Source organism: Neltuma alba, unplaced genomic scaffold (genome assembly GCF_004799145.2).
Source record: "Neltuma alba isolate B1F8T4 unplaced genomic scaffold, ASM479914v2 tig00002069_pilon, whole genome shotgun sequence".
Taxonomy (NCBI): Eukaryota; Viridiplantae; Streptophyta; class Magnoliopsida; order Fabales; family Fabaceae; genus Neltuma; species Neltuma alba.
Window position 1 is genome coordinate 120,967 of NW_021632728.1, and position 17,174 is coordinate 138,140.

Here is a 17,174-nt window from a genome sequence, read left to right on the forward strand (position 1 = left end):
TTTCATGGAGTTTAAGGAACAAGTCTCAGCGGTGTAGTGTGAATGTTGATCTACCCCAGTTAGTATAATAAGACTTGTTATTATTACTTGCAACTTGTGAATAATGTAGCTTACTATAAGTTTTTATTTGATACTGATGACGACTGATGATTCATCTTATTAGCAGAGAAGAATGGAAAATTACTGCTGCCACATTTGGTTCTTGAAAACGATAGTGTTATGAATATAGTTTATTTGGAACTTGCAAAAGCCTGTTGCTTAAGTTCACACTTCGAATCCATATAAACTTTTGATACATATATGTGTGTGTGTGAGTGTGAAGATCCGAGTTGCCCTAAGGCAAATGTATAGCCTCCTATTTGGACTGCAGTTTTTTTTTCTTCTCTTTTTGGGGAAAAAAAAGGCAAAATGAAAATATATTAACTCATGAAATGTTTACATATGATGGAAGAAGACTGAATTAAAACTGAAATCAATAAACTGTGATAAGAAAAACTGATTGGCATTTGGCAACATATATGTCAACTTTAGATAATGTCGAGGCCATGAGCTATATATTCTCTAAAGTGGACATTAAGAAGAAGAAACATGACTTGTAACAAATAGGATATGGCTGAGAGCGAACGCATGGTTGAGAGCGAACACACCGACGGAGGGGAAGGAACAGACGACGGCGAGAAGGCAAAAAGAACAAGAAAGAAAGTAAAACATCCACCGCTGGCGGATACAGATGGAAAAGAGAAAGATGAGCCTACGCAGGAAACGTCCAAATCTTTTAAAGCCACTCTTCTGGGTACCTCTTCAGATCAGGTGTCAAGAGACAGGAAAGGCGCTAGTGTCTTCGACGAAGCTTGGGCTGAATACATTGATGGTCTGCAAGGTTATTTCAGTAAGGAAAATATGGATGGGGTAAGAGATGATACTGAGGATGTGGATACCGATGACGATGAGGACTGTCCAACACTGAAGGTGTCGAGAGCGGACTACGAGAGATGGTGTGCTCCTTGGAGAAAGTCACTGATTGTGAAGCTGCTTGGGAAATCAGTCCTGCTATGGGTCATGAAGAACAGCCTAAAGTGGATGTGGAAAACGACCAAAGCCTTCACTACCAGAGATATCGATAATGGTTATTTTGTGGTCTCTTTTGAAGACGAGGAGGATTTGAATCGTATCTATCAGGAAGGTCCGTGGATGGTGTCGAACAGGTACCTCGTTGTCCAACGTTGGCGACCAAACTTTGATCCATGGAGTGCTGATCTGCAAAAGAAGATAGCAGTATGGATCAGGATACCTTTACTACCGTTAGAATTCTTTAATGCTGAAAGCTTAAAGATGATTGGTTCTTTGATTGGACGAGCTCTGAAAATTGATCGGGTCACTTATGGAAGCGAAAGAGGTAAGTATGCTCGAATATGTGTAGAAATAGATATTAAAAAACGTCTAAAGTCAGCCGTTAACATATTTGGGAGATGTCGATGTGTCGAATACGAGGGACTACACCTAATCTGCTTCTGCTGTGGCAAATATGGCCACCACAAAGACTCCTGCCCTGAGAAAACTACTAATTAGAATACAGCAAAGGAACAGGAGGAGCATCAACCAAAGGGCACCACTCCTATGACGAAGACCTTTGAGGCAATTAAAGAAGCTAGTGCTGAACAGGAGGTTGAACACCAAGGCGGAAAACGAACCAGAGAAGTGAATGTCGGTGTAACATCGGAGGTCGTCGGCGATCAACCACAAACGGAGGGCTTCGGAGTCTGGGACCTCGTTCAACGCATAAGGCGAAGCAAACCAGGAATGTCCAGGAAACCAGGAGATCAGAATCAGAGTTTCACGAAGATCACGCAAGAGAAGAGGGAAGTGAAGATTTCACGGGAAAGAGACGTTAGTATTAATGAGGCAACCGGGATTTCAGAGGCAACAATCAAGGAGAAGAAGCACGATTCTGTTGTTATACTTAGCAAGGAACAAAGTAATCAAAAGATGTGGGTCCCGGTGACAAAGGGAAGTCAGAATAAGGGAGATCGGAGGCTTAAGGGTAAGGAGAAAAGCAAGAGAATCAGTTTTTCCAAAGCTGGGCCTTCCTTACAGATAGCCCATGATGGTAAATCAAACTTTTTGAACTCACCCAATCCTTTTCAAGTCTTATCCTCAGAGCTTGGTAATGGGTCAATGGAAATAATATTGTCTAAACAACAGAAAGCAAGCCCAGTGGTAAATGAAAACGCTGAAATAGACTGCTCTCTTGATGATCCAGCTGACTCTACAGCCCTCGAGATGCATGGTGCCACTCCTCAAGACTCTACTTACATGAACCCATCTCCACACTCTCACTCACAAGATAATATTTTTGAATTAAGGGGACCTATAAGCACTGTCTCCCCTATAGTTGGCACCCCATGATTTGTCTATTTTGGAATAGTAGAGAAACAGGATCAAAATCCTTCACGGGTCTCATAAAGGAGATTAAAAAATGTTACTCCATCAATTTTATGGCTCTTTTTCAAACGAAATGCAGCGGCTCTATGGCACAGAATCGTTGCAAGAAACTAGGCTTCAATAATTGTGAGACTGTCGACTCAGACGGGTTATGTGGTGGCATTTGGATTGCCTGGGATGACGTGGGTTTCAACATCTCTATAGTTAAAAAATCTAATCAATTTATCCACGTGCTAGCAGGAAAAGGCAATGAGAAGTTATTTATTACTTCAGTTTATGCTAGCACAAATGTAAATTGTAGAAGACAACTTTGGGAAGAGATCTCGGATATTCAACCAACTGAAAACTGGCCATGGATTGTTGGAGGAGATTTTAACGCAACTCTTTACCATCGAGACTGTAGATCGAACGCGAATAATCCCATCTCAGTGGATAAAGATTTTGTCAGATGGTCTGAAAATTTGTAGCTTAATGACTTAGGATGTGTTGGCCCTTATTTTACTTGGCACAGGGAAGGTGTGGAAAGTCGTATTGATCGAGTGGTGGCTAATAATATGTTTAAGGAGAGATACACTGATGCCTCCGTCAAGCACTTACCTTGGTTTAAATCAGATCATAGACCCATCTTGTTTAACTTGTCCTTAGTCAATCCCAGGCAAAAAATTGAACGTCCCTTTCGAGTCTTAGCTTCATGGGTTATCCACGAGGATTTCTCCAGATTGATTAAGGACAACTGGGATGTGAATGTCTGCTGGAAAGATAATGTTGAGAATTTTACGTTGCAAGTGGGCTTTTGGAGTCATAACGTCTTTGAACATTTGGGACAGCTCAAGAGTCGGCTAATGGGTAGACTCGAAGGTATCAACAAACAGTACAATCACTCAAGCATTCCCTCTTCTATTGAACAACTCCAAACGAAGCTCTGGCTGGAGTTAGAGGAGGTACTGATCAAGGAAGAACTCATGTGGGCACAGAAAGCCAAATGTAGTTGGTACTCATTGGGTGACAAGAATACAAAATATTTTCATGCCCGTGGAAATGGTAGGAAGCACAAGAATAAAATAGAAGCAATCAAGAATGATTTGAATGAATGGATTGATGACAAAACAGAGATTAAAGCTTTAGCTACTAATTTCTTCAGAGGTCTATTTGAGGAGGATGAAGTGTGCCCCATTTCAACGTTCAATGGTTGCTCCTTTACCTCGATCAACGACGTGTGGAAAGAAGATATGAGAAAGGAGGTTTCAAGTGATGAGATACGTTCTGCTATTTTCAGCATGGGAGCTCTTAAATCACCGAGTCCGGATGGTCTAAATGCTTTGTTCTTTCAAAGTCAATGGGAGATTTTGGGCCCTTCAGTTACTCGTGTGGTTAGGAAAGCTTTCGAGGATCCCCGCAATATTCAAGACCTTAATCATACTTTCCTGGTTTTGATTCCAAAAAGGGAGTTTCCTGAAACTATACGTGATTTCCGACCTATTAGTCTTTGAATGTTATTTATAAAGCCATTACGAAAGTTATATCTAATCGTATTAAATGCTTTCTTCCGCAGGTAATTTCTCCCAACCAATGCAGTTTTGTACCTGGCAGAACAAGCTCAGATAATATCATTGTAGCTCAGGAAGTCATACACTCTATGAGAAACATGACTGACAAGAAAGGTTTTATGGCGATTAAGATCGATTTAGAAAAAGCTTATGATCGAGTCCGATGGGATTTTGTCATGCAATGTATTGAGGAGCTCCAAATTCCTACAGAAATTAGTGAGGTCATTCGGGCTTGCATTACTTCTTCGTCCATGCAGATCCTTTGGGAAGGAAGTAAAGCAGAAAGCTTCTTGCCATCCCGTGGTTTGAGACAGGGAGACCCTTTATCCCCATATCTGTTTGTTATTTGCATGAAAAAACTCGCCCTTTTAATTCAAAAAGAGGTTACGGCTAAACGTTGGCAACCTATTCGTCTTGGTAAGAAAGGACCTCCTATATCCCATCTCTTTTTCGCTGACGATTTGTTATTGTTTGCAGAAGCTAGCATGGAGCAAGTGCTCATTTTGAAAAGCTGTCTAGATATATTTTGCAAAATGTCAGGACAAAAGATCAACACTTCCAAGACCAAGGTCTTCTTTTCTCGCAATATCAACCACACTCGAGTTAATCAGATGAGTGAGGCCTTAGGCTTTGCAAGCACTGCAAACTTGGGCAAATATCTTGGAGTACCTCTTCATCATGAGAAAGTGAACCCAGGCACTTATAATTATGTGATTGATAAAGTACGAGATAGATTGAATAACTGGAACGCTTCTTGTATTTCGCTTGCTGGACGGGATACTCTGGTCAAATCTGTTATTTCAGCCATGCCGAATTATTCTATGCAAACAGCGAACATCCCAGTTACTACTTGTGATGCTATTGAGAGGAAGGCCCGAGAATTTTTGTGGGGCTCCACTGAGGAGAAAAGGAAGCTGCACTCTATTTCTTGGGAAACAGTCTGTCACGAAAAAAGACTCGGAGGATTGGGGATGAGGCATATCAAGCAACAAAATAAAGCTTTTATGATGAAACTTGGATGGGGTCTCGTGAATGATCGCAGTTCACTTTGGGTTAAAGTTATCAGGGGAAAGTATGGGTGTGGCAACGACCTTCTACCAAGAGTCAATTTGAAAAAACCAGGTTCTAATACTTGGAACGGCATAAAACAGAACTGGAGCAAGGTAGAGGAAGGCATTCAACAGGTTCCAGATCGACACGGCAAGATTCAAGCTAGGTGGAAGTAGGAGAAAAGTGGTAAATTCACAGTCCATTCTGCTTATCAATCTCTTAATACCATCCTGTTGAATGCCACTGGCAAATGGAGGGATATTTGGAAACTTAAAATTCCCCAAAGATGCAAAACTTTTGCATGGATAATGTTACATGGAAGACTTACAACCAATGCCCGAAAGTAGAAAATGAACCTTCACCCTACAGGGTTCTGTGATAGATGCAACTCGGACGTGGAAGATGGCTTACATGCCTTTAGAGACTGTCACGGCATCAAACAAATGTGGAAATCCATAATTAAGCCCTCCTCCCAGAATCATTTCTTCTTAGCACAGTCTAAGGAGTGGTGTGAGTTGAATATGAAACGTAATGTGTGTATTTCCCAAGGAGCGTCGAAGGAGTTATTTATCATTATATGTTGGCTAATTTGGTGTGATAGAAATAATAGAGTTCACAATAATTCTAGTCAGAAGTCATCCAGCCTCGTGGCTCGAGCCATAGCAATTCTGGGTAGCATGACAAGAGCCATTGCCAAAGTTAGAGGAGCGCATCTTAGTAACTCCTCTAAATCTGCTAATCTGGACAGTATTGCCATTTCTGGTTATGAAGCGTATGTCGAAGTGGATGGAGCTTTCTCTCTTATGAACCGAAGTGCTGCCTGTGGAGGAGTCCTTAAAGATAGCAATGGGAAGATCATTGAAGGCTTTCAATTTAAATTACCAATGGGTGACGCTCTTTCTGCAGAGATATGGGGCTGCCTTTTAGGCCTCAAGAGAGCTTGGGACTGTGGCTTCAGAAATATCAGGCTAAGCAGTGATTCTCAAGAAGCCTTAGCGCTCTTTCAGACTGAACCTTCGGACCTCCACGAAAACCTGAGGCTGATCTTAGAAGTTAGAGACATATTGCAGAGGGACTGGAAGGTGGTGACTCAGTTTCTTCCACGAGAGGAGAATCATTTGGCAGATAGAATGGCGAAGCATGCTTTAGCTAACAGTGTGGGTTTGCAAATTATGAGTCTGGAAGCCGTCATGCGTCTCGTTCAAGAAGACACAGGAGATTAGAGTGTTTTGTTTTACTTGGTATTTTGTTTTGGTTAGTATTTTCCAGTATATCAAAAAAAAAAAACATGACTTGTATTTGTTTGAAGCTTAGTGGATGGCATGAATTTGGTGCTTTACAAACATATTTTGATGGTCCTCATCTCTTGAATGAGTTTGAAATTTGTAGGCACTTTGAGATGTCATGGATATGATTAACTAACTAATTGGTAAAGATGGATCTCAAATCTCACAAGGATGTAGAGAGTCTCCGAAATTCAACTTTATCTCATTTTTTTTATAAAATAAATTACATTCTTACTAAAAAAACATATTGTCTTTTTTAAATAATTTAATCCATTTTTAAATCAGTAAATTTTTTTTACCAATATCTCTTACTATACAAATGAATTACAATTGCACTATTTCAGATCAACAATATCTCATATTTAATACTAATTAGGGTTCTTAATATATGACCTAATTATTGAGTTGATTTTGGTCCTAAATATAAGACTTATTTCTCATATTTATCAATTTTTCCTAAATTATCTCTGTGGATATTCTCTCAATCATAATTAAGTAGAAGAGGGAGGGAGGATATTAAGAAAGATGATTATGGTATTTTAGGAAAAATATGTTATATTTCTTATAATTAACTAACTTACCTAATTTTCTTTATCTAATCAAATTAGTTAAATAGGTCTTATATTAATATGCTTCAAATTAAATTGAAAGATGATACCAATGATTTTAATATGCTTCAAATTAAATTGAAACAACAACTAACTCAAAAGAGATTTCTCCTTGTTTTAGACGATGTATGGAATGAAGATTATCTGCGATGGGAGGCCTTGTAGTCACCATTCAGTCATGGGGCTCAAGGAAGCAAAATTCTTCTAACCACTCGCAGTGGAAAAGTTGCTTCGACCATGCATTCTGCTAAGATACTTTCATTGAAGCCCTTATCGGAAGGAGATAGTTGGTCATTGTTTAGCAAATATGCCTTACATGATGGAAATGTTCTTTGTTCAAACTCTAACCTTGAAGAAATTGGTAGAAAAATAAGTAAAAAATGCAAAGGACTACCTCTAGCTTTAAAAGCCATTGGGAGCCTCTTGTACACAGAATCATCTCATGAGAGGTGGAATGGCATTTTGAAAAGTGAGATTTGGGAGGAAAAAAGTGATAGCAAGATTCTCCCTGCTTTGAGATTGAGTTATTGCTACCTGCCCTCTCATCTGAAAAGATGCTTTGCTTAGTGTTCAATATTTCCCAAAGATTATGATTTTGATAAGGAGCATTTAATTCAATTGTGGATGGCAGAAAATTTTCTGACATGTGCTCATCAAAGCAAAGATGGGAGAGAAGTAGGAGAACAATTCTTTCATAACCTATTATTGAGGTCATTTTTTCAACGATCACCAGTGGATGACACTTGCTTCGTCATGCACAATCTTATTAATGATATGGCAAAAGTTGAATATGGAAAGTTTTGCCATAGGTTGGAGTTAGATGATGTAAATAAGTTTATAGAAATAACCTGCAATATTTCATTTCTAAGAAATAATGTTAATACATTCGAACGATTTGAGGTTATACACAGGGCTAATAAATTGTTCACTTTCTTGCCTCTATCTATGCAAGGTCATAGAAGTACAAGCTGTAACTCTATTCTTCACTTTATATCTGGCAAGTTTACTCACAATTTGCCATTGAAGTTTACTTGCATTCGAGTTTTATCTTTGTCTGATCATTTCATCAAGCAGTTACCTGATTCAATAGGAAGCCTTAAACATCTCCGTTATTTGGACTTATCAGGAACTAAAATAAGGAAACTGTCGGATTCAATATGTCAACTTCATCATTTGCAAACGCTAAAGTTGTGGTGTTGTCTTCTTTTGGAAAAGTTGCCCACTGATCTTCATAAACTCATGAATCTATTTCACCTTGATTTTCGTGAAACTCAAATATTTATTATAGACAAATCTAGAGAGACTAGCATCAAATATTTAGAAGGACTTAATCTTCATGGATCATTTTCCATCTCGAGATTGCAGAATGTGGTTTCTTCCTTGGCTGCTTTAGCGGTCAATTTGAAAGGCAAGATACACCTAAAGGAGTTAATATTAGAATGGTGCATAGACAACAAAAAATCACCACATGACAAGGATGTGCTAGAGAGCTTCCAATCGCATAAAAATTTAATAAAGCTATCAATTGGCAACTATGGTGTTATCGAGTTTCCAAATTGGCTTGCAAATCATTTGTTGTCTAATTTAATGTCCCTGGAGCTAAGGCATTGCAAATACTATAAATCCTTGCCATTAATTGGCCTCTTTCCATCTCTCAAGTCATTGTCAATTATGGGGTTTGATAATATTGTAGTTATCGGTCTAGAATTTTGTGGAAGTAGCTCCAATGCTTCATCCCTAGAAATCTTGAGGTTTGGAGATATGCAGAGCTGGGAGGAATGGAGGTGTGAAATTTTGTCACTAACTTTCCCTCATCTTCAAGAGTTGAGATAGTGAATTGTCCCAAATTGAAAGGGAAACTTCCTCAACAACTCCCTTCTCTAAGGATGCTAGTAACTTCCAATTGTGAGAAGCTCTTGTCTTCCATTCCAAAGGATCCATCTCTAGATAAATTAATTCTAAGAAATTGTGGAAATGAGCAGTTGGAAAGTCTTCCATCATCTCTAAAAGTCCTTGATATTTCTGGAGGCTTCAAAAATTTGTTATCAGGTGACAAAATTGAGAATGTCATTGCCAATTGTAACCTCAAAGAGTTGAAGTTTTCTGATTGTCCCCACCTAGAATTCCCACTAGGCTATTTTCATAACTTCATTCTTGAGATGGAGATAAGAGGGAGCTGTGACTCTCTCAAGGCTTTTCCTTTGGATTTCTTCCCAATGTTTCAATCATTGAAGTTGATTGACTGTAATAATCTTGAAACGATATCTATTTCAGAGGGGAACCATTCTTCTCTAGCAAATTTATACATACGAAAGTGTCCTAGATTTGCACGTTTTCCTGAAGGAGGGTTTTCAGCCCCAAAACTAGTATTGTGTTGCATCGAAGAATTGAAGAATTTGAAATCACTACCAGAGAAGATGCCCATTTTCTTTCCCTCCCTCATATATCTGGTAATAAGATGTTGCCCACAAGTGGAATCATTTTCAGAGGAAGGTTTGCCATCAAATCTCCAATATCTTGATGTCTTGGAATGCCCAAAACTTGCAGCCTCTCGAATGGGGTGGCGTCTGAGTAGCCTTACTTCGCTGCATCACTTAGGGATTGGTGATGCAGATGAACAGTCTCTTCCTGATATTGGACTACTTCCGCCTTCTATTACTTGTCTTATGTTCCATAACTGCCCAAATCTTAGATCATTGGAACACAAAGGTCTTTGCCACTTATCCTCTTTGGAAGGATTGGCATTTCGTGGCTGCCCTAAACTCCAGCACTTTCCAAAGGAGGGTTTGCCTAATTCCCTTTGTATGCTACAAATTATTGGTTGTCCCTTGCTCAAAAAGAAGATCCAAAAACAAAATGGAAAATATCGGGCAATTATTTCTCATATCCCTTTTAGTAGCATTGAAGATGATGGAATAGCATTGTTAGGCGAGCTTCTCACTCATGAAGGCATCAGTTTTCCCACTATCCATTCCGCATTCACTCGTTAGGTATATATTCACTCCTTTTTTAAAGTTTCAAGTGATGAACATAATTAGAAATTTCTCCCCATGTAATGCACAGAATAAAATATTTGATTAAATTTTAGATTTCAATAAATTATATTATCTAAGGGAGCTTAATTAAGATTCACTTCTTATAGAAGTGTAATTTTTTTTATTCATTCAAATGAGATTTGAATTAGAAATTTGGAAATTAGGAGGAACATATAAAAACTTAAAATTAATTATTTTATTTCTCTAGTTAAGCCCCAATTGACATATTATTTAACTATGATATTTCTTATTTAATTCAATATATTTGAATTCAAAATTAATTATTAATTTCTTCATTTGAGCCTCCAATTGAAATCCAATTTAATAATGATCCCCTCATTTAATTCAATATATCCAAATCCCAATCAAAATATTATTCAAATTTCATTAATTAATTGAATATATTCGGATGTCACAATGTCATACCCGTCTTGTTTTTAAATGAACTGGGTATTACAAGTTTTTAAAAATATAGTTGATAGTTGATAGTTGATGATTGATGATAGTTGATTGATAGTTAATAGTTTATTTTCTTTCTTATCCCATGTGTTTAAGATTGAAAGATTTGCTAGATTATCTGAATTTCAAATCATAGAACCTCAGCTTTATTTGCTTGTTGCACAAGTGCTGCACATCATGGTGGTTCCCAGCTTTCAATAGTCATGCTTATTTTGTTGGAATTTTAAATCATAAATACATATATCCTTATGTTTGCACTCATTTATCTTTAAGCCAGAAGCGCCGTTACACTTCAAATTCTAATTAGGAACCATGAGTATGATTTTGCTGTTACACTTCAAAGTCTAATTAGGAATCATGAGCATTATTTTGTTGTTTGCTGTTGTGTTTACTTCAAATTGTTAAACATGGCCAATGCTACGGCTATTCTTATTAGGTGTCTATTCTGTTTCTCTTCTTTTCTTTTCTTTTTTTTTTTTTAATTTTGAAAGTTGAGTAATGGAAGAAGATCTCAACTTGCTTTTGAAAGGTTCTTGAAAAAAATGAGATTTGTCAAAGGAAATAACTATCAATATAAAATGCTTGTTTCTATTTTCAGTATGAAGCCTTTTTAGAAATTGAAGAGGAGAAAAGTGATTGCAAAGCGTTATTACTTTTATCATCTGTCTTATAAAAAAGGGCAAGGAGAATTTTCACTTCCTTTCCCTTTCATTTCCATCCACTTCGTATCTCAATTGTAATATTAAAATTTCAATAGTTTGATTTCACATTTATAAAATTGTAAATAAACTGTTAAATTTGCAGTAAATAAAATAAAATAAAACTACTAAATTTTAGCCAGAATAATTCAAAAAATACTAAAAATGATTTTATAAAATTATTTTCTAAAAAATGAAATCTGAACTATTAAACATTCAATCTTAATGGTTGAGATGGGAAGTGAATGGAAATGGAGAGGAAGGAAAGTAGAGAGACTCCTTACCCAACATTTTTGTGATGAATTAAAGATTCCTTTACGTTAACTAACAGTGATATCAGATTAATTTGGTAGTTTATGGTTTAGTAGATGAACCAACATGAAATTGATGAGCTGGACAAACGGACTACGTATTGACTATTTTTATATTCAAATCTACCGCAGGGGCGTCCATGTAATTAGTTTGGTCATGTGTGTGTGTTTGTATTCTTAAAGGTGAAAACTTAGCATCTAAACTGTGGGTACTTTATGTCAAATGATGCTTACTGTGGCATTTCTATGGTCAATAGCAGCAGATTGACTTTCGTGATGAATGCAGATATGAATTTGATGCCAAAATTGTCAGTAAAGTTGCGTGATCCTCCTGTTAGGCCATGTTTTGCTGTAATGCTGGCATTTGCAGAGCCTCTAATCCCAGTATGATAGTAGCTATACACCTTTGAAGTTGTCATTAATAGTGAATGAAATCTGTATGGGTTGTTTGATTTCCTTATTCACTGCATGATTGGTTTTGGCTTGGCCATTTTCTATTTCCTCCTGTATACGTGGCTTGCTATCAAAACTGAAAATTGAACTTGGTAGAGAAGATAGGAGGTGTCCGTCTAATTATTATAGTTAATCACACTAAAATAAAATGAGGGCTTGATTTAGTCTTTTGAATGCATACTTAAAGATAATCTTCTCAGAAATAAATTCAATCTACGGTTCAAATTTTTCAGATACCCTTCAAAGGCTCTTTCATTAAGAATTCTAGCATTTTAAGGTGGGTTCATTGCGACAGCAACAAGCCAGGTCGTTCTACTCATAGGTATTTGTTTAATCTTTTATCATTTTCCATCAATCTATCACTTATTGATTGCCAGTGGCATGTTTACTTTACAGTGAAAGATGGGTTCTTCATTCAGCAAAAGAGTATGCAGAGAACATAATTGCTCAAACTGGACTCAAGAAGCCATTAGATACAACATTGAAAAAAGTGGCTAATGAGCTTTTCCAAGAATTTCAAAGCATAGGACTCGACATTTCTCAACCCCCTTTTAAAAAAGCCCACAGATGGTCAATATGTAAATAGGAGCCCTGAGTGTACTGCTAATTCTTACAACTTGGACATATACGTCACATGTCCAATATTTGGTAGGCTTGGACTGCAGTGTCTTGAGAAAAGAATCGTGAAAAAGGTATGTTTGGATTGAGGAGAATGGGAGAGAAAATTTGATTTAAATATTTTCTCAAGTTCAAATCTAACTCAAATCTTTCTTTCTTCTTTATTCTTCTTGACTCAGGCATGCCATTAAGTCATTTTTTCCCCTGTTTTATTTCAAATCTTTTAGTCATGCATTTTCTACTGTTTTTCATAATTCTTTTGGGTGACGCCAAAGGGATAAGTCCAATAAATAAAGATGATACTATTAGTGTCGAAGCATAAGATTTTTTTTGCATGTCCCTGCATCCCAAATCTTTCAAAAAGTCATATTTACTTGTTAGTTATAAAAACAAAATATATCATGAATCCATGAATTCCATGCATTTTGAAATCGCAACGAAAAAATCTTAAGGGCATTGTGCAAACAGAAACTGATTCACTTTTCTTTTCTCTGACAGGCTCTCATATTTTGTCCAGTGAACATAAGTGACTCTTCTCCTCATATCGTCCAATTTCTAATGAAGGCCCCCTCCTTTTCCCTTAACATCAGGAGCAAGATAGCACATCCCTTGCTTAAAGATATATCATATAGAGCAAGACAGCACTCCAACTGCTCAGTGTTCATTCAGAAATACAACTCCCGTGAAATAGATTGCCAAGAAGATGATGTGCTTTCAATGCTGCTGAAAACCTATATTCTTTAGATTCTAAGTTTCTATTGGTCTTGCAGTATATGTTCTTTTAAAAGATGAGTTTTTGGGTAGATACTGTAAGCAATAACTTCCCTTCTTTCTTGAGTAAAATTCTAGCTGTTTGGGATTGCATTAGGGTGTCGAGGCCTTAAATGGCATCATTGCTGTAGATAGCTTACTAGTGTCATCGTTACGGATAGTAAAAACCTGATTGCCTTCTTCATTAAACTTTCAATTTGTGTCCAGATTTTTATGTGCTGTGTCATCTTCTTACTTCATCTGCTCTTCATCTTCAAGCACTTTTCTTGCATAAATCGTTTGCCAGAAGAACTTTATTTTAAAAATAATATTTTATTGATTCCAGCTTCGCTATGAAACTCTGTTACAAATGAGATACTCAAAGCATTCAACTAAGTATATATATACTTGCAATTCTAGCAGAATTCAAGACTATAGTATTAATAATGAAGTGATTCATTCAAAGCAGAGTAATTAGTTGTTTAAAACGATTTTGCAACTCCTGTTATATACTAGTATTATTTTTCATTTATAGCTTTAAGAAAATTCATTCAGAATTTGCCTAATTTCTCATTCATCTAAGGCAACCAGTGGGTACATGTCTATACTAGCATTTATTGATTTTGGTTTACCATGACTCTGAGAATTACATTTTATTTGGGCATGACTTCCTCTTCTTGTTAGAAGCACTCTCAAGCTTCCTTGGGAACACGAATATTAGAAAAAGGCATACAAAAATGACTTGGCTGGTGATCCTAATACTGAGTATGTTACCATTGGTTTAAGCAAGATTTTGCAAGGCCTTGATGGATTTCATTCAAACAATACTCCAATCTTCACCATCAAAGAGATATAATCTAAGCCGTGGGAAGTGGAACAAGATGGTGGAGTTGATAAGATTTGATAAGTTTAAAATGAAATAGCAGTTTTCATCATAACACATCAGATGGGGAATTCAACTGATTTTCTGTTTGTACAGTGGTAAAATTCCATTATAAGGTGAATAAAGCTACAGATTTTGAGCCGATTTGGTTCTCCATAAGTTACTTATTTTCAACTCCAGCCCTTTTAAAAAAATTAGAGCATATTTGGATGAGCTTTTGGCTCATCTTAATTATGAACACAAGTGGTATTGAAAGCACGATTTTCTTTAAGCTCATCTGAGATGCTTTTTGAACTTAAATCATGCTTATGGTTGGTGGACCGTCAGAATAATAATTACTTGTCACATCATTTTTCTCTCACTCGTCCCTCATTATTCACTCAAAGCTCTCGTTCTCTCCCACACTCATTCTTCTCTGCCGTGGGACATCACAACTCCGTTGAGTCCTCGCCATTAGCTTTGTTGCGTCTTGGCCATCAGTTCTACTCCCTCTCTGTCGTGAGCTCCGTCTCGCGTTGGGTCTAGTGTAGGGTCATCTCCTTCTGTTACTCTTTCATAGCCACTCCAAACCTTTTCCCTTGTCTGATCTATAGTCACTGTCTCCCAGCTGATACCTGCTATCTGACCTTTGCATGTAAGTTGTGCTTGGAGATCTTGGCCTCCCAGTGGAATAAACTCTTCGATCTACTGGTGTCAACCTTCATTGTCGCCAATCTGGTATAGGTTGGCAGAAAAAATTTTTCTCTTGCTTTTTCTGTTGGAGTCCCTAAAGTTTCAATGCGATCTAATTGTTCCTTCCATGCGGAGTTTTTTGTGTTGTTCATCTGTGCCTTTGCTAATTTGTTTAATGTTTTTGGTCCTCTGTTATTGGCTGATCTCTGTCATTGGTCTTGTTCACCTGTGACATCTTTGGTTTCAAAAGTTTAACCAATACATATGATGTTGGTCTGATTTACTTTTTTTTTTTTTTTTTATAATTAAAGAAAAGAGTTTCATTGTAGAACTTCACGCAATTAACTGAGAGTCTAAAACTTGTGTCAATACCTTTTTTCTTACCTATTTGAACTATTAGGCAAAGACTGTTGTTTTGGATGTTGTGACGAGTGCTCTGATGAAAGGGGAGGAGAAAGTGGGATTTAAAAAAAAAAAAGCATTCCCTGTCCTCATTCTTTTCAGCTGTTTATCTCCTCTAACATTGCTCTTTTCATCGTTTCCCAAACCATTACAACGACAAGAAACGCTTTGTATAGTTAATGAAGCTATTGCCTTAACTCAGTTTTTGTTAATGAAAGGTTTAGTTACCTAGATACAGGTTGAATCTCACTTTTGGTTTGCCGACTTCTTCTAATTCTTTTGGTCTTTTGAAGCTTGTACATATCTTTTGAGTAATAAGAAACTCCTTTTCATTGAACCAAACAAAAAAGAACTACGCAACCGTCTAGTGGTTTGTGAATTTGGCTTATACCAATGATTTCAAGCTTGTCACATTATCATGAATTTTAATTTAAAAATAATTTTATCCATTGAAATTATGTTTCACTCTACATTTACAATAATTTTTTTATGATATCTTTAATGTTTTAAAATACATTTCAGTTATGAAAGTTCGATTCTTCATATTAAAATAATTTAAATTTATTGGATTATGTAAATTCATTTTTTAGTCATTTTTCATTATTTAATAAAACTCATACTCATTTTGGTAATTTTACAAATTCCACTTTCTAATTCAAGTTTATTGTATTATGTAAATTCATTTTTTTATTATCTAATAAAACTCATTCTTGTTTTGGTAATTTTACGAACTAAACTTACTTTTATTCAATCATAATTCAAATAACCTTTTATCCAATCTAATTTTTACAAACTAACTTTTATAAAATTCAATCCAAACAAAATTCACACCACCTAATTTAATTTTTACTCAATCTAACTTTTTTAAAAGTCAAATTGATAATAAGCTATTTTTTCTATTGCTAGTCCAAATGGACCCTTATATATTAAGAATTAATTAATAACTAAATGCTAATGTTGTATACCATAAATCTGCAAGTACTTGTGATAGCATAATATCACATAATTATCTATTGAATATGAGTTTCCTGTTCTCTTGTATTTTCCCATCTCATGATAATCCTAATGTCTGTTTGGATTAGCTGTAGAAAAAGTAACTTATTTTCAATTTGACTTTTAAAAAAGTTAGATTGGGTAATGTGATTTATATTTGTATTAACTTTGATGAAAGTTAGTTTGTAAAGTAAAAAAGTTATTTAGATTATGAGCAAAAAGTAAGTTTAGTTTGTATGATGATCAATTAAATAATATAAAATGATTAAAATGAATTTATAAAATATAATAATTTTAAATTATTATAATTGGGAAAAGTTATAGTTGATGAATAAATTATATTTAAATTAGAAATCATAGTAATGTGAAAATTTTTAAACCAAATAATATTACATAATTAATTGGATGATATACTCTACATAATTTATGTAAATATGTAATAAAAATAATATTAAAAATTTTAAATATTATAAAAATTATTAAAAATTATTTTTAAGTAAAAATTGATTGGGAAGCATAAAAAATATATAAAAAGAAGCATAAGAATAGCATAAGTCACAAATAAGTTTTAGGCGTTTTTGCAATCGTGCTTAAAAAAATAGCTTTTCACACATAAGTGAGATTGGTCAAAAGCTGTGTTCTCAAATTTACAAACCAAACTATTACACCTATAAGTTACTCCCGCCAACACCTTACCAAACAGGCTGCTAGTAGATTTTAACTGCCTGTCATAACTGGGAATTTAGTGGACCACAATGACCAAGAAAATCCTGTAAAGTAGCTCTGCTTGCACCGAGAACTACCCGTTGTTCAACTTTGAAGAACTCTCTGTTTCCTAAATTCCCCATGCCTAATCCGCTGGTTACTGAGTCAAAGAGAAATTCAGTTAAGGTTTGCCTAGATACGTTTTGCTCTCTTAATGGTCTTCCGAGTGCTCCTTTGCCTCGACTGAAGAGCTTTTAGTCGG

General features: G+C 36.0%; 1 protein-coding gene across 1 annotated transcript; it reads left to right on the forward strand.

Moving 5' to 3' along the window:
- The first annotated feature begins 609 nt into the window (after positions 1–609).
- On the forward strand, positions 610–1,569 carry LOC114716409 (uncharacterized). The gene has a single exon (XM_028901419.1). It carries the CDS (start codon positions 610–612, stop codon positions 1,567–1,569), a length of 960 nt encoding a protein of 319 aa, XP_028757252.1.
- The last annotated feature ends 15,605 nt before the right edge of the window (positions 1,570–17,174 follow it).